This window comes from Strix uralensis, unplaced genomic scaffold, assembly GCF_047716275.1.
Source record: "Strix uralensis isolate ZFMK-TIS-50842 unplaced genomic scaffold, bStrUra1 scaffold_280, whole genome shotgun sequence".
NCBI classification, from domain to species: Eukaryota; Metazoa; Chordata; class Aves; order Strigiformes; family Strigidae; genus Strix; species Strix uralensis.
The window spans coordinates 102,751-115,748 of NW_027436876.1; the positions used below are offsets into that span (position 1 = coordinate 102,751).

The following is a 12,998-nucleotide window of genomic DNA, read 5'->3' on the forward strand; positions in this document are numbered from 1 at the left end:
CTGTGAATTTTGGCCTTAATTAGATGGAGGTAAACACACGTGTTTGTATTACTTCTGTGCACCAGCACACAACTCCAGTGGGTGTGAAGGGCATTCAGGATGGATTTTAGTATATGTCATGTATGAGTCTTACCTAAAAGTATCTTTTGTAAAAGCTGTTTCTTTGGATGCACTTGTTCCTTGTCTGCCAGTTCTGAATGTTCAGCTCCCAGTTCACAGCATATTAAACTGGTAGGACTGAGAACCTGGCCGGGACCTTCTGCTCACCCAGTGGAAGGCAGATGAATGGCTTTACTCTGTCTTTTTGGGGATGCAAAAGGAAAAAGAGCCTGGGAAACCTTGCTGAGCTGTTGTTCCATTTTCACTGCCAGCATCTGGCTCTCGCTCCTTCGTTTGCCTTTCAGAGATGCTCCTCATCACAACCAACCTGTACAACCGCCTCTTCATCAGCCAAAGGGAGATTTCTGTGGCCAGCATTGATGACCAGGAGGAACTTGTTGCCGCAGACGTGAGTACATTCTGCAAGGAGAGACTTCCGCCATCACCACTGTTACAATCAGCTGATCTATCCGCTGTGCAGGCAGCCGTTGACATTTTGGGCTTCAGCCCCAGTGAGAGAATGGGGATTTCCAACCTGACAGGGGCAATCCTGCACTATGGGAACATGAAGTTTGGGCAGAACCAGACGGCATGGAAGGTAATACCTTAATGACTCGGAGAGACGTATTTCCCACTGTTTCCATACCATTTTTCACGAGAAATACAAGGAGTCTTCCAGGAAAGGAGCAGTTGTTCCTTGATGAACATAAAAATGAGCTTCAACCTTCAACTTACCACCTTCTGTCGAGTCACTTTCTGCATCCCTTTTTTTCCTGATGGCTCTGCTGAAGGACCTTGTCTCTGGGACACGTTACTGCAGTGTTCACCAGTTTCTGGTAACACACTGAGAATTGTTCTGCTTGTGTGACATTGTGGAGAAGTGGCTCGAAGGGAAAAACACTCTGTTGTCCCATCACCAATGCACTCACTGGTTTTACCATACCTGCTGGGGCTGCTGTAGCCACTCCAATCATGAGGACCAGCCCCACAAGGCTGTTTGGAAGAGTAAATAACATTTTTCAAGCTTTTGTGCACAGTGTAAAGCCAAACAGTTTGCCAGGTTTCAGAGTGAGCTCTGGCTGGCTCCAACACATTCTGTCTGTCCCAGCTAAGAAGAAAGTCTTTCAGCTTTTTTTTGGTTTGTTTTACAGAGGCTGACAAAGCAGCGTACCTGATGGGCCTGAACTCAGCAGACTTGCTGAAAGCTTTGTGCTATCCCCGGGTGAAAGTGGGAAATGAATATGTCATGAAGGGCCAAGCAGTGGATCAGGTGAGCGTTAGGGAGCAGCAGGGACCCTCCTCTCCCTAAGGGACAGGAGTGGGTGCAGGTCTCAGCTGAGGAGAGTCAGGACCATTCAGGCCTGTTAGTGCATTTCGTGGGCTGACAGCATCTGTACATGGTGGAGGGGTGTTTTATTCTGGTGATGTGCCCTGACCCAGCTCTGTGAACCATCTCCCTGCAGGTGCCCCAGGCAGCGAACGCCATTTCCAAGTCAGTCTATGAAAAACTCTTCTTGTGGGTGGTGATGTGCCTCATAGCTCTTATGATTAGCTGCTAACCACTAAGGACACAGTTTCATTTTAAGACAGGAGTAAAGTTTATCAGTTGTATCCATTGTTAGTAGCTATTTACTTTGCTGATGCCTATACAGGACTGTAGAATATTCACTAGAACAGTAAGGAAAAACTTCTGAATTTTTATTTTTAATCAGAGCCAAATCATATTGAAAGTATTTGCATTATGTCTTGAAGTAATAGAGCGATTGCAAATGATCTCTTTTTTCCAGGAAAATCTAAATAAGCTGATGTCCAACTTGCGAACAACTCATCCTCATGTTGTGTGTTGTATCATTCCCAGTGAAACAAAGACCCCAGGTCGTTCATAAAACATAGATTAGAAGTTGGCAGAAAGACCAATTGTCCAGTGCTAGAAAAATCAGTATATCCCCATGTTGCTCTGTAATAGGCCTGATGGATCACAAGCTTGTTCTGCACCAGCTGAGATGTAACGGTGTTCTGGAAGGCATTGGAGTCTGCAGGAAAGGATTTCCTAACAAGATACTGTACGGGGATTTAAACAAAGGTTTGTAATAACATTCTTGTGTTTGCATCGAGTCCAATTCGAGAGAAGAGTCTTGCTAAACAAGTCAATGATACAGTTCTTAGGAAAAGAGTGTTTTCATCTTTAACAACTTTGGAAAGCATGAAGACCTATCTAAGAGTAGGGTCTGTGTGGGCAGTGCCCACCCAAATGCCTTCCTGAATACTGTATACTCCCTCCCGCAGCAGCCGCTCCCCAGGAGCTTCTCCAGCCCCTGTCCTGCCCCCCCCGGGGCTGCAGCTCTTCCCGAGGCGCTGCCCCCCGCCGCCTCCTCAGCCCGCGGCTGTGTGTGTGGGGTGGTGTCTGTCTCTTGAAGAGCCGCGCGCGGGCGGGCGGGCAGCGCGCGCCGCGCAGCGGGTGCGGAGAGGCGGCGGTTGGGCCGTTGGGCGCCCGGCGGCGGAGAGGTGGGGGCTCCCCGGGGCGGCGGCGGCGGGCGAGACTCGCTACCTGCGGGGCTCTTTTGCAGCGCCGGAGCCTTGTTCCGAGCAGCCGGGCGAGGCGGAGCAGCGCGGAGCCGGCCGGGCGGGCCGAGAGGGGCCCCGGCAGGAGCAGGAGATCGCGTGGGCCAGAGGTAACGGGGGGTGCCGCGGGCCGGGCCGGCCGCTGAGGAGACCCTTGTGTCCCTGCAGGGAGCGGCGGAGAGCGGGAGGAGCCGGGAAGGCGGCGGGAGAGCAGGGGAAGGCCGGCGCGCCGCGATGGTGAGTGCGGGGGGTGCTGAGGCGGGCCCGGGCAATGCGGCTTTGCTGCTCCGGCCCCTCTGTGGGGGGCAGGAGGGACCCCGCGGGGGGCGGGAGGGGCTGTGCTCGCCGCTGCCGCTGCAGTTGGGAATCTCTCGGGGTTCCGGCGGTTCAGGGGCCGTTTCCCGACCAGCGGGGCCGGGAGGGAGGCGGGGGGGCTTCGCTGTTGCTTGTGGGGTGCTCTGGAGAACCCTGCCCCTGGCTCCGGCGGGGTTGGAGCACGACCCGGCCAGCCCCGCGCCCTTTTCTCATGAGGGAATTTGCCTCTCTCCGTAGGCTACAAAACCCCCGAGAAGTTTAAGCGGTACGTAGCCTGGAGCGCGTTCCCTTCGCTGTCCGTAGGTGCTTTGTTCTGCGGGAACGCGGGGCCGGAGGCGAGGTGGGGCAGCGGGATCAGGTGGGGGTCCTGGCTGCGACGATGTTTCCTGGGCCTTGGCCGAGAGCTGCAGCTGAGGCGTCGTCTCATTCCTGAAGCAGAGACATTCACCTGCCTCTGCCAGCGAGGGGCTTTGCTTATCGGGCTCCTACAGCCCTTTCCTGCGGGCTTTCCCCAGTCCAGGGCAGAATAGATGTGGTTAGTTCAGTTCTCTGCCTCACCTGACGCCCAGGTGCTTGTTTGGGGGGCTCTTGCAGCCCTGGACACTGAAGCAGCACTTTTGGGGTTGCCCAGGGCCTCTGAGCCACTGTGGGGCGAGAGCTCCCAGAGGAAGGGCTGCTTGTGGCCAGAGACTGAATAGGAAGCTGCTGGCTCCTTGATAGAGAGATCTCCTTTCTGGCTAAGTGAAGTGAAATCTTTTATCCACAAAATACTGGGTCAAGTCTTGGCAGTTCTCTCTAGGAAGGCCTTATGCTGATGGTGCTTGAGCCCAAACCTGTATGCTTGGGGGGTTTCAAAAGAGCAAGGCATACTGAAACTGGGAGCTTGTTTGCACCTGCGTGGTGAGCTCCCCTGCCTCAACGCCTTTAATGTGTCTGGTTTCAGACTCTTTGGATGACCTGCTTGGCGACCTTCTGGGATTCGAGGACGGTAAAAGGAACCTTCTTTGCAGCTGAAAGGGCAGCATCCTTGTGCTCTTAGTCCCCTGCTGGGAGCGGGAGGTGCTGGTGAAAGAGCCAGTGGTCTCTGAGGGGGCTCCAGCGGTGAGGGGGGAGGAAGCAGCAAGCAGGGTTTCCCAGAGTCAGAGGCTGTCGAAGAGGCTGGACGTCAGCTTGGGGAGGCCGAGTGAAGTTCATCTCTGATTAAAAGCATCTGTGGCCCGTGGGGAGACAACAAATCCCCCTCTGGGGTGCCCGGGTCAGGAATATGCCTGTGTCCGTCATCCTCACGTCTCCCTGTCTTGTTTCCAGACGAAAGCCCCGTGAATTCTGTGAGGACTTCGCAGCTGGCCAGGGGCAGCAGTGGGAGAGTCCGGGGCACCAGCTCGCCGGCCAGCCAGAAGTGAGTGCCTTTGAGACAGAGCCTCTCGCTCTTGGAGATCCCTCTGTGCTCCCCAGGTCCTTGTGACCTGCCCCGTCCTCGTCTTGTCCCCCTCGCTCCCTGCCCCGAGAGCGATTGCCCGGGAAGGCGAGTTACCGGCAATGCCTTTGGGAACTGGGAGCCCAGAGCCTGAAGCTTTCCAGCGAGAGCTGGGTGCGCCCAGCCCGGTACATCTCCTGGTACGTCTGCCTTAGGAGAGTTGCTCGCTTAACTACAGCAGTCCCAGCACTCCCATCTTTTATGCGGGCGCTATTTGCACCTCCTTTTCTGTTGCACAACGCGGCTGCCGTGGTGTGCCCGTGCGGTCCCCTCCGCCTGCCGCCACCTGGCCTGGCTGTCCCTAACGCGCCCTTGCCGAGCTCACGGGTGCTGCTGCTGACCCCCGGGCTTGTGTCGCAGGTGCCACGTAGCGGAGGATTTCTTCAGTAGATTGCCTGCAGAGGACGTGGAAGCTGCAGAGGTGAGCCTGCATTTTGGGAGAGAGCCTGGGTACCGCGAGGGCTGGGACTGAGCTGGGCCAGGCTTGCCCCTGGTGTCACCCCAGGCAAGTCAGCAGTGGGATATCGGGGGAAACCGTGAGGTCTGGCTGAAGAGGTGACCCCTCTCTGGCGTGACTACAGGGGAACTGGGCCAGGGGAGCGGGTGGCTGGTGGGAGAAGGGCTTGCGGGTGCCGTGGGTGAGCTGGAGCAAAGCCAGGGGGGCACGTCGTGCTGCAGCCCAGCCCTGCTGGGTGCTCTTGGGAGGAAGCGCCGCAGGAAGGACCCTGACCCAAAGCACCGGCCTGGGTGTTGCTGACACTTCTCCCAGAGGCAGTAGGATGTCAGCAAAGGAATCAAGGCACGGGGAGTTTCCAGTGAGGGGCACCCCAGGAGGAGCTGGGCGTGTGTTCTCCCATTCCAAACAATGAGGAAAAGCGGGGGCTGGAGCATGGAAGTGAGGGGTGAGGAGTTTCCAAAGTCTGCTTGTCTCTGATCTCTGCCCTCCTTGGCACGCAGGGCTCCAGCGCCTCCGGCAGAGAGCCCCAAGCTCTGTTGCAGAGCCTGAAGGTCAGTGCAGAAATACCCTTCGCCTGAGCCCCGCGTGGGCTGCAGCCGTGGCCTCCAGCACCAACTTCCGAAGGGAGAAGCAGCGCTGAGGCAGGAGTAGCACTCGCCCTGCTCCCGTCGCCGTCCTGTTGCTTTCCAGGACTTGGACGACCTGGAAGCTGATCTGCTGGGAGCGTCGAGATCCGGTTCTGGGCCAGGGCTGACAACCGTGAAAGGCCCTGGGAAAGGTGAAAAGGAGATTGTGCTGCTCTTGTCGTACCCTGGTTCCAGACGAGCAGGGCGTGTTTTCTTCCGCGATAGGGAATGAAAAGTGGATTTGTTCCCTAAAATCTTTTTTGGGGCTGTGCCAGCCACCGAGTGTCATTCTGGCTGTGTGTTGTCCCTTGGTTGATCCCTGGCCCGGCCTCTTGTCGTGCTGTGATAACATCACTGCCATCAGCAGCCATGACAGCCACGCTGCCGCCTCCCACCAAACCCACTTGGCTGTTGCCTGGTGCAGGTCAAAGACCAGGGATCTGCCTGGTCTGCGTGGAAGGAGAGCCAGGCGGTTGCATTTAAGACGTGCCTGTCCGCAACCTGTCCTGCTCTTCCCCAAGCCCTTTTCTCCTTCTCTGCCTGCAAGGAGGCCCCTCAAGAGAGAGATTCCTACCCCCCAGGGCCGTGAGGGGACTGACTGTGTGTCCCAGGATGTGCTTTTAGGGGGCTGCCACCAGAAAAGTGACCTTCAGCCGGGGTGGGAAAGGGCCATCTCCACAGTACCTTGTCTGTGAGAGCTGTGGCCTCTCTTTGCAGGAGAGTCTGGACCTGCGATGGAGAAGAAGCTGCTGTCATCCTTCGCTGCTTCCCGACAGTACAGGAAATTCAACTTGGAAGGTAGGATGTCGCTTCCCTTCAGCACATGGATGTGTGGGGGCAGCTGAGGACTCTGTCCTTGCTCTTTGCCCGTAGCTTGCCTCTTCTGTCACCCAAAGGCTTGGCTGGGTAATGACATAGAGCATCCTTCACCCCTGCGATGTCCGTGCAAAGCTCATCCCTTAGAGGTGACCAAAGGGGAAAAAAAAAAAAAAAGACTGCTCAGTGTTGGAAGCCCTCCTCAGGGTGGGGCTGGGAGAGGATTCCTGAGGGCGTTTGCTTTTTCAGCTGTGCTTTGGTTTTTAGTGCCTGTCTGTAGCACTTGGAGACCCTTGTATCGGGGAGGGGGGGATTCTGTCCCCCTTCCAAAGAGGGGGGCTGGTTTCCTGGCACAGCTGAGATCTGGCTGTCAGAGCCTGCACTTTAACCGAGGTCAGCATCTGCTCCAGTCACTAATTGGCTTTAGATGATTTAGGTGGGCTTTGTCCTCCCCTTTGTCATTGCCTAAAGAGTGGTCAAGCGTTAAAGCACCCCAGTTTTGAGATACTCATGGGTGTCCAGGGTCTGTGCGGAGTCTGCGTTCGTGGCTTTGGGCAGAGATGATCTCCTGTCCCCATGTGCACATGGTGGGGAGCAGTGTTTGGCTTAGCACAGAGGCGTTGTTCTCAATAACCTTGGTTTTGTTGTTTTGTTTGTTTTTATTGTTTTATTTTCTGCCCCTACGGCGTAATTGCCAGATTTAGATGATCCTCTGTCGGGGCTCTTGTCTGATGAGGAGCAGGATGCACCCAAGAAGCCATCCCCGACAGGCACTAAAAGCATCCCTGAGGAAAAACAGAGCAAGGAGAAAGGTAAGTGGGATTGCTTGATGCATCCTCTTTGTGTTAAATGAATCAGCAGCCTGGCTGAGTTTGTGTCATGTCCAAACGTTAAATGAAAGCCAGCTAGTGGCATCTCTTGTTAACCAGTACGGCCTTTTAGGGAGCAACTTGGTAGCACGGTTACAGCTGGTAACAGCTCCCCGAGTGCTCAATATTTGCAGTGTGCTAGAGGTTACAGAACTGACTTTTTCTTTCTGGGAATGGAGTCTCAGATCTTCCCTTGGACTCACCCAGCCTGTTCTGCACGCTGCCAGAGGAGAAGCAGTGTTCTGGGTCAGGATTTGGGTGGCTGAGGGCCTCGCTGGTCCACCCCAAAGCACAGTTGCACCTCTGGGTGGGATCCAGCTGCACTGTGACTGTGTTACAGGCACTCGTCTCTCTTGTTGCTGCAGGAGGGATGCCAATGGGTCTGGTAGTCCCCTCAAACCTCCTTTCACCCTGAAAAATCCCCTCTGGACACGAGTAGCAGCTGGTGGGCTGGGGCAAGGACTAAGGTGCATTGGTGGAAGAGAGACTTTGGGTGAAGGTGGGGAGGAATTATCTGAGTGGAAACTTGCAAAGCTGAAGAAGCTGCTGGTGTCCGCCAGAGCTGGAAACCCCAGTGTCAGTGACACCCAGCAGTGTCCCATCAGTGGCCATGGACCAGGCAGTAGCACGTTGCCACTTTGTCACTTGCTGTGAGATTTGGTCACTGAAAAGAGCTATTTAAAAGTGTCTCTGTAAACGGTCCTGAGAGAGAAGAGCAGGCAGGGCTGCTCTGATCTCTTGTTGGGGGGTGGGGGGGGAAAGAGACAAGCCCAGCTCAAACCTCCTACGATGTGTGATCCCACCCCCAGAGCCACCCGCAGCCCAGACGCCCCTGCGCACCGCGGCCCCAGTGCAGAGGAGGAAGGAGATCACCTTTGAAGACGATGGCGATGACCTGCTAGATGCACTGGGCCTTGGCAGTGGCCCAGGAAGAGATGGCAAGCAGGGCAAGAAGGCAGAAGAGTAAGGGCAGTGAAGGGGCGGCGGGAGTAAAGGAGGGGCTGGCTTGTGTCTTGAGATGGTGCCACTATGGTGGGTGGGGGATGCTGAGCTTGTGCCTGTGGGTCCCCGAAAGGGGCAGGAGCAGCCTTGTGTGGCAGAGAAGAGGCAGAGCAGGCTGGCAAGGCTGTGTGAGGAGGACCAGTCCTGCCTCTGGGAGAAACCCATCTGCCGCTGTGTCCCCAGCAGAGAGAAGGTCCGGCCAGCCCGTGCCGTGCTGGATGAGTTACTGGGACGAGGCTCCGTGGCCAGAATCCTGGAAGAGCCAGGCCTGGGAGAGCGCCGGGAGGTCACACAGGAGAAGAAGTACCAAAAGCAGCCAGGTGAGCACAGCCAGGGACACTGGGGAGGGCTGCAGAGGTGGCAGCGTTGGCTTGGGCGAGTGAGATTGATTTCTACTGCCCTTGCAGGGGAAATGCCCTTTCTGCCCTCGCGGCAGCCTGGCAGCATTTGCGCAGGAGCTGTAACTCGGTTCCGTTTGGCCGTGGGCTGATTCCCCACAAAAGTTTTTCGCAGCCACCCTGGGGAGGCCCCTCGCTTGCCGGTTTCTGGGCAAGAGGTTTGCAGCGGTGTTTTCCCAGAGGCAGCAACGTCAGTGGGAATTGCAGGGGGGGAGGAGGAGGAGGGCTGGAGTCTTTGCAGTGGGCTGCTCCTCTGGGCACTGACTCAAGGCCACTTGTCTGAACAGAGAAGGAAGAGGGTCGGCATGAGAATTTTGTCTTTGGAGCATACGAGCCCTCGGTGGCCTCCACAGCCAAGGGCCGGCCGGCGAGAAGGCAGCCTGTGAGGTATTGTGCTCTCTGTGTGTCTGTAGCTCCAGCCACCGACCACGCTGCCCCTGCAGCGGAGCGGGCAGGGTCCCCCCGGTGTCCCCTCGCGGGCAGGGATGCGACTGCTTCTCCTCACAACAGGTTTTCAGCCAAGACGAGCATTGATCGACAAGCAGAGACCCTCTCCATAGCTCCTCCATCAGCCAGCCAGAGGCCCACGGGGGGCCGCAGGAATCGAGGTGCCTGGCTGGGCCTGAAAGATGACGATTTTATGGATTTGGAGCTGTCATTTCCATCGAAGGCCAGTCCTGCAGGGAGCTCCCCCAGCCCTGCCGCAGCTGGGCGGCCCAGCCCCGCCAGACAGCTCCCGGCTGCAGAGGAGACAGCAGCTAAACATGACTCGGTGGAGGAGGAGGACTGGCTGAGCGCTGCCTTATCACGCAAAAAAGCCCAAGCCCAGGCGAAGGCCCAGGAGGGGAATGCCAAGCCCTCGGAGGCCCCAGTTGAAGGGCTGCAACCCTGCTCTCCTGTCAGGTAAAGGCATGGTTGATGGCCGCAGCGCTCCCGTCTGCTCCGCGTGTAGCTGCTCCAGGAGGAGCTCTCAGAAACCCTGGGGTCCGATCTGAGAAATGAATTTTAAGCACTGTCTTGTCTTGGGTTGGGGTAATAATGCGGGGCTTCGTCCCAGTGATCCAGCCCGCAGTCCCCTCCCACCTCTGGGCTCTCCTGCCAGTTGTAGCCAAGAGGGCACACAGTGCCGTGGGTCCCGCGGAGCTGTCCTGGATCAGCACACCCCCACCAGCTCCCCGCCCCGTGCTCCTCGTTCCTGCCTTCATTCCCCTTCCTTCCTCCTAGTTGAGGCAAAGCACCTCCTCCAGCTGAGTTGACACGGACCCAGGTCCGGACTCGTGCCACTGAAGGGGACTGGGAAGCAAATTGCAGACAGAGAGCCCTGTGGCGTGGGCAGGGCTGTGTTAGCTGGGGCTGGTGTTGCCCAGGGGAAGGGGTTGGATGCAGCAAGGACCAGCGGTGAGGGAGGTTTTGAGGTGTCTTTGCTGCCCCTGCAGCCCAAAGGCTGAATCCTGCCATAGCTGAGTGGGACAGAGGCTTTCCCCTGCGAGGCAGGAACTGGTGTTGGGGGAGAGGATCTTGTCTTTCCTCGCCTCCTGGGCTCTCCCACATCAGATGCTTTTTGCTTGCAGCCGGCCAGCAGCCTCCCCAGGAGCACGGCCGCAGGCAGCCGCTGTGCAGGACGAGGCAACGAGCAGAGATGGCTCCGGGTAAGGCCGCCTTTGCCTTTCAGGCGTGCCCCACAGGAGGGGTGTCACAGTGGGACGGCCAAGCTTTAAACTCCCCGAAATGCTGAGCAGGAGAATGTCTGCGTGCCTCTCCCTGAGCTGTGGCACTGCTGTGCATCACTCGTGTCTCTGTGCCCACGCAGGTCACCGCTCCCCTGGCTCAGCACCACGGAACAAGCCTCAGCTCCCCCATCGGAGGCCGCGCAGGGAGAACCCTCCAGAGATGCCAGCGCCCCGGGTGCGTTTCGTGTGGTTGTACGGTTTGGGCAGCAGGAGGCAGAGAGGGTCCCGGCCCTGCAAAAACAACCAACCAAAAAAAGGCAGGAGCCACAGCATTGCCCTTGTCCGTGTGAACGCTGCCCGGGCTTTGCCCAGCTGTTGCTGGAGGGGGCTGCCAGGCTGCAGGATCCCACCATGCCCATGTCGTGGCGCGGTGGGGACACGGTGCTGGGGTGCACTGAGCTCCGCAGTGCTGCCTGTGGGGTTTGAGAGGGCTGCCGGGGACTTGCTCTCTCTGAGCAATGGGTGGACCTACGTTCGTGCTGTCCCTTTTTTCTCCTTCCTCCCTCCTGCTGCCCCAACACTCATCCCACTAGCGCTGTGTGCTGGCAGACCCCCTCCTGCCCTCGGCTGAGGCTGAGCACCACTTCAGAGGCCACTGCAAGTGGCTGAGGGGACCCAGCCTCCTCCCTAGTTGAGGGAGATGGAGGAGGAGCTGTGCTTTGCCCCCAGACTTACTCTGCAGAGCAGAGTCCTCGCCACTGTGCGTGGGGTGGGGTAGGGGTGCGGGTCTGGACAAGCCTGTCTGAGCCTGCGTCCCCATCCCCAGCTGCCAGAGCGGGGCAGGACCCTTCCCGCTCTGCCGAGGAGACCCAGGCCCTTGTCCTCCTGGGAGGGAATGGTTCCCCTTGGCCTGTCTGAATCCCAGACTTGTTGACTTTTCAGTCCCCACAGCCTTGTTACCGGGAGAGCAGGAGACGCAGTGCCCTGCGCTGCTGGCTCAGGTAGGTCTGCTGGGCCTGGCCCCTGAGAGGGGGTGGTGATCGTGAGCCCTCCCCTGACAACTCACCGTCACCCAGCTCTGCCCGTGCTCCCTGGGCAGGAGGATGGCTGTGCCCTGCTTTGCAGCCCTGGGAGCCTGCGTTCATGGAGGCAAAGGCTTTGGAGAGCCCTGAGGTGCCATGAGTTGTATTTGTCAGGCCAAAGTGTGTGTGCTGTGGCTGCTTTGTAAATCGTGTGCATTGAGAGCCCTGCATTGCCTGAGCAGTGTTGACAGAGTTCCCCAGGCATCTCTGTCTCCTATTAATGAGACATCAGAGGCTCCAGCTGACGAAGGGCTTTTTCTTCAGCTGGTTTTCCCCAGCACGGTGGTGAAGATGCTCTGAACTTGTTTTTGGAGAACTGAAGGGGAATTGTAGCCTGTGACAGGGAGGGAGATCTTGCTTGGTCTTCAAAGCCTCCATTTCTGATGGAGCTGGGCCTCTCGGCCCGGCCCTGGTGGAAGGACACACGCTGTCTCCCAGAGGCCTCGCAAGGCCTTATCCTTGAGTCTGTCCCCAGAGAAGGAAGAGCCCAGCACGCTTGTGTCTGGGGTAGGGGCTGCCGAGTGTCACCTGGGCAGCAGCAGGGTTGGGCTGGAGATGGGTGGAGGAGGGACTGCAGGAGGCTGGGGCTAGGTTGCCATTCCCGGGCTGGGAGGAGATGCTCTCCCCAGGGCTTTACCTCCCCGAGAGCGTCCCTGTGTCTGCGCAGGTTAGCACAGCCAGGGCACAGCTGCGGGCGAGGCACGTGCCTGCCTTTGGGGGCAGATGGCCCCACCAGAAAGCCCCCGATGCTGAAGGGTCTTGTCTCTCTGTCCCTGTAGGCAGAGTCCCCAGGCCTGGACGTGCTGCATGAGAGGAGGCTGGGGGCTCCCGCTGCCCAGCCCCACGAGGATACGACGGGCTCTCAGGCAGCGCTGCTCCGTGCCCAGGCCCGTGTGGCAGAGCTGGAGAGCCAGGTGAGCTCCATCGCCGGCTGGACGGGGGAGCAGGGGTGAGGCAGGGGCAGGAGCAGGGGCCACACCTGCTCCCAATGGCATCGGGGGGGCCGGGGCAGAGAGGAGGAAGCTGCCTGTCCAGAGAAGGCTGCGGCCAGCAAGTGCTGCTGTGGGAGCTCTGTCCCCTGGGCGGCACAAGGAGCTTCTCCCCGGGTGCCCGGCAGGTGCAGACGCTGGAGCTGGCGCGGGCACAAGACAGAGTCTTTCTGGAGAGCCTCCAGCAGCGGCACCAGGAGGACCTGGATCTCCTCCAGAGCACCCACAGGTACCCACAGGCGAGAGCACATGCTCCCCTCGTCTGCCAGGGCCTTGCCTACAGCCCTGTCCCTCTGCCCAGGGCGGGGAGCGCTGGGGTGCTGCCCAGATCCGTGCCGGGGACGGGCAGGCCTAGAGCCGTGTGGGTGTGGAGCTGGTGGGGGCAGAGAGGAGCCCCACAGGTGAGCCAAGGGGGGTCCGCTCTCACCAACACCGTCCCGTGGGGCAGAAGGAGGAGGAGCCGGTCCCAGGGCCAGCACGTCCCCAGCCAGGGCTCAGGCTGTGCAGAGTCGCGTGTTTCCCCGCGCCCCCAGCACCGCCGCTCTGCTCCGAAATCCCCGTGTGCGCTGTGGGTGGAGAGGGCCGGCTACTGCCCTGGAAGTAACACTTCTTCCTGGCCGTGACCTCTGCGGGCAG

At 58.5% G+C, this 12,998-nt stretch overlaps 1 protein-coding gene and 1 long non-coding RNA gene across 2 annotated transcripts; both read left to right on the plus strand.

Annotated features, from left to right (window-relative positions):
* The first annotated feature begins 1,223 nt into the window (after positions 1-1,223).
* On the plus strand, positions 1,224-2,784 carry LOC141938735 (uncharacterized). Its single transcript, XR_012627381.1, has 3 exons — positions 1,224-1,369; positions 2,066-2,182; positions 2,667-2,784. It is a non-coding gene; the product is annotated as an uncharacterized LOC141938735 (long non-coding RNA).
* LOC141938736 (fas-binding factor 1 homolog) lies at positions 2,780-12,763 on the plus strand (the record flags this gene model as incomplete). Its single annotated transcript, XM_074857691.1, has 18 exons — positions 2,780-2,898; positions 3,214-3,241; positions 3,920-3,964; positions 4,285-4,375; positions 4,814-4,874; positions 5,411-5,461; positions 5,601-5,688; positions 6,254-6,334; positions 7,051-7,164; positions 8,031-8,184; positions 8,410-8,543; positions 8,909-9,008; positions 9,132-9,524; positions 10,193-10,270; positions 10,432-10,526; positions 11,234-11,292; positions 12,153-12,287; positions 12,491-12,763. Coding segments are annotated over exons 1-18 (1,983 nt in total), but the record flags the coding sequence as incomplete, so codon positions are not given.
* Positions 12,764-12,998: the final 235 nt, after the last annotated feature.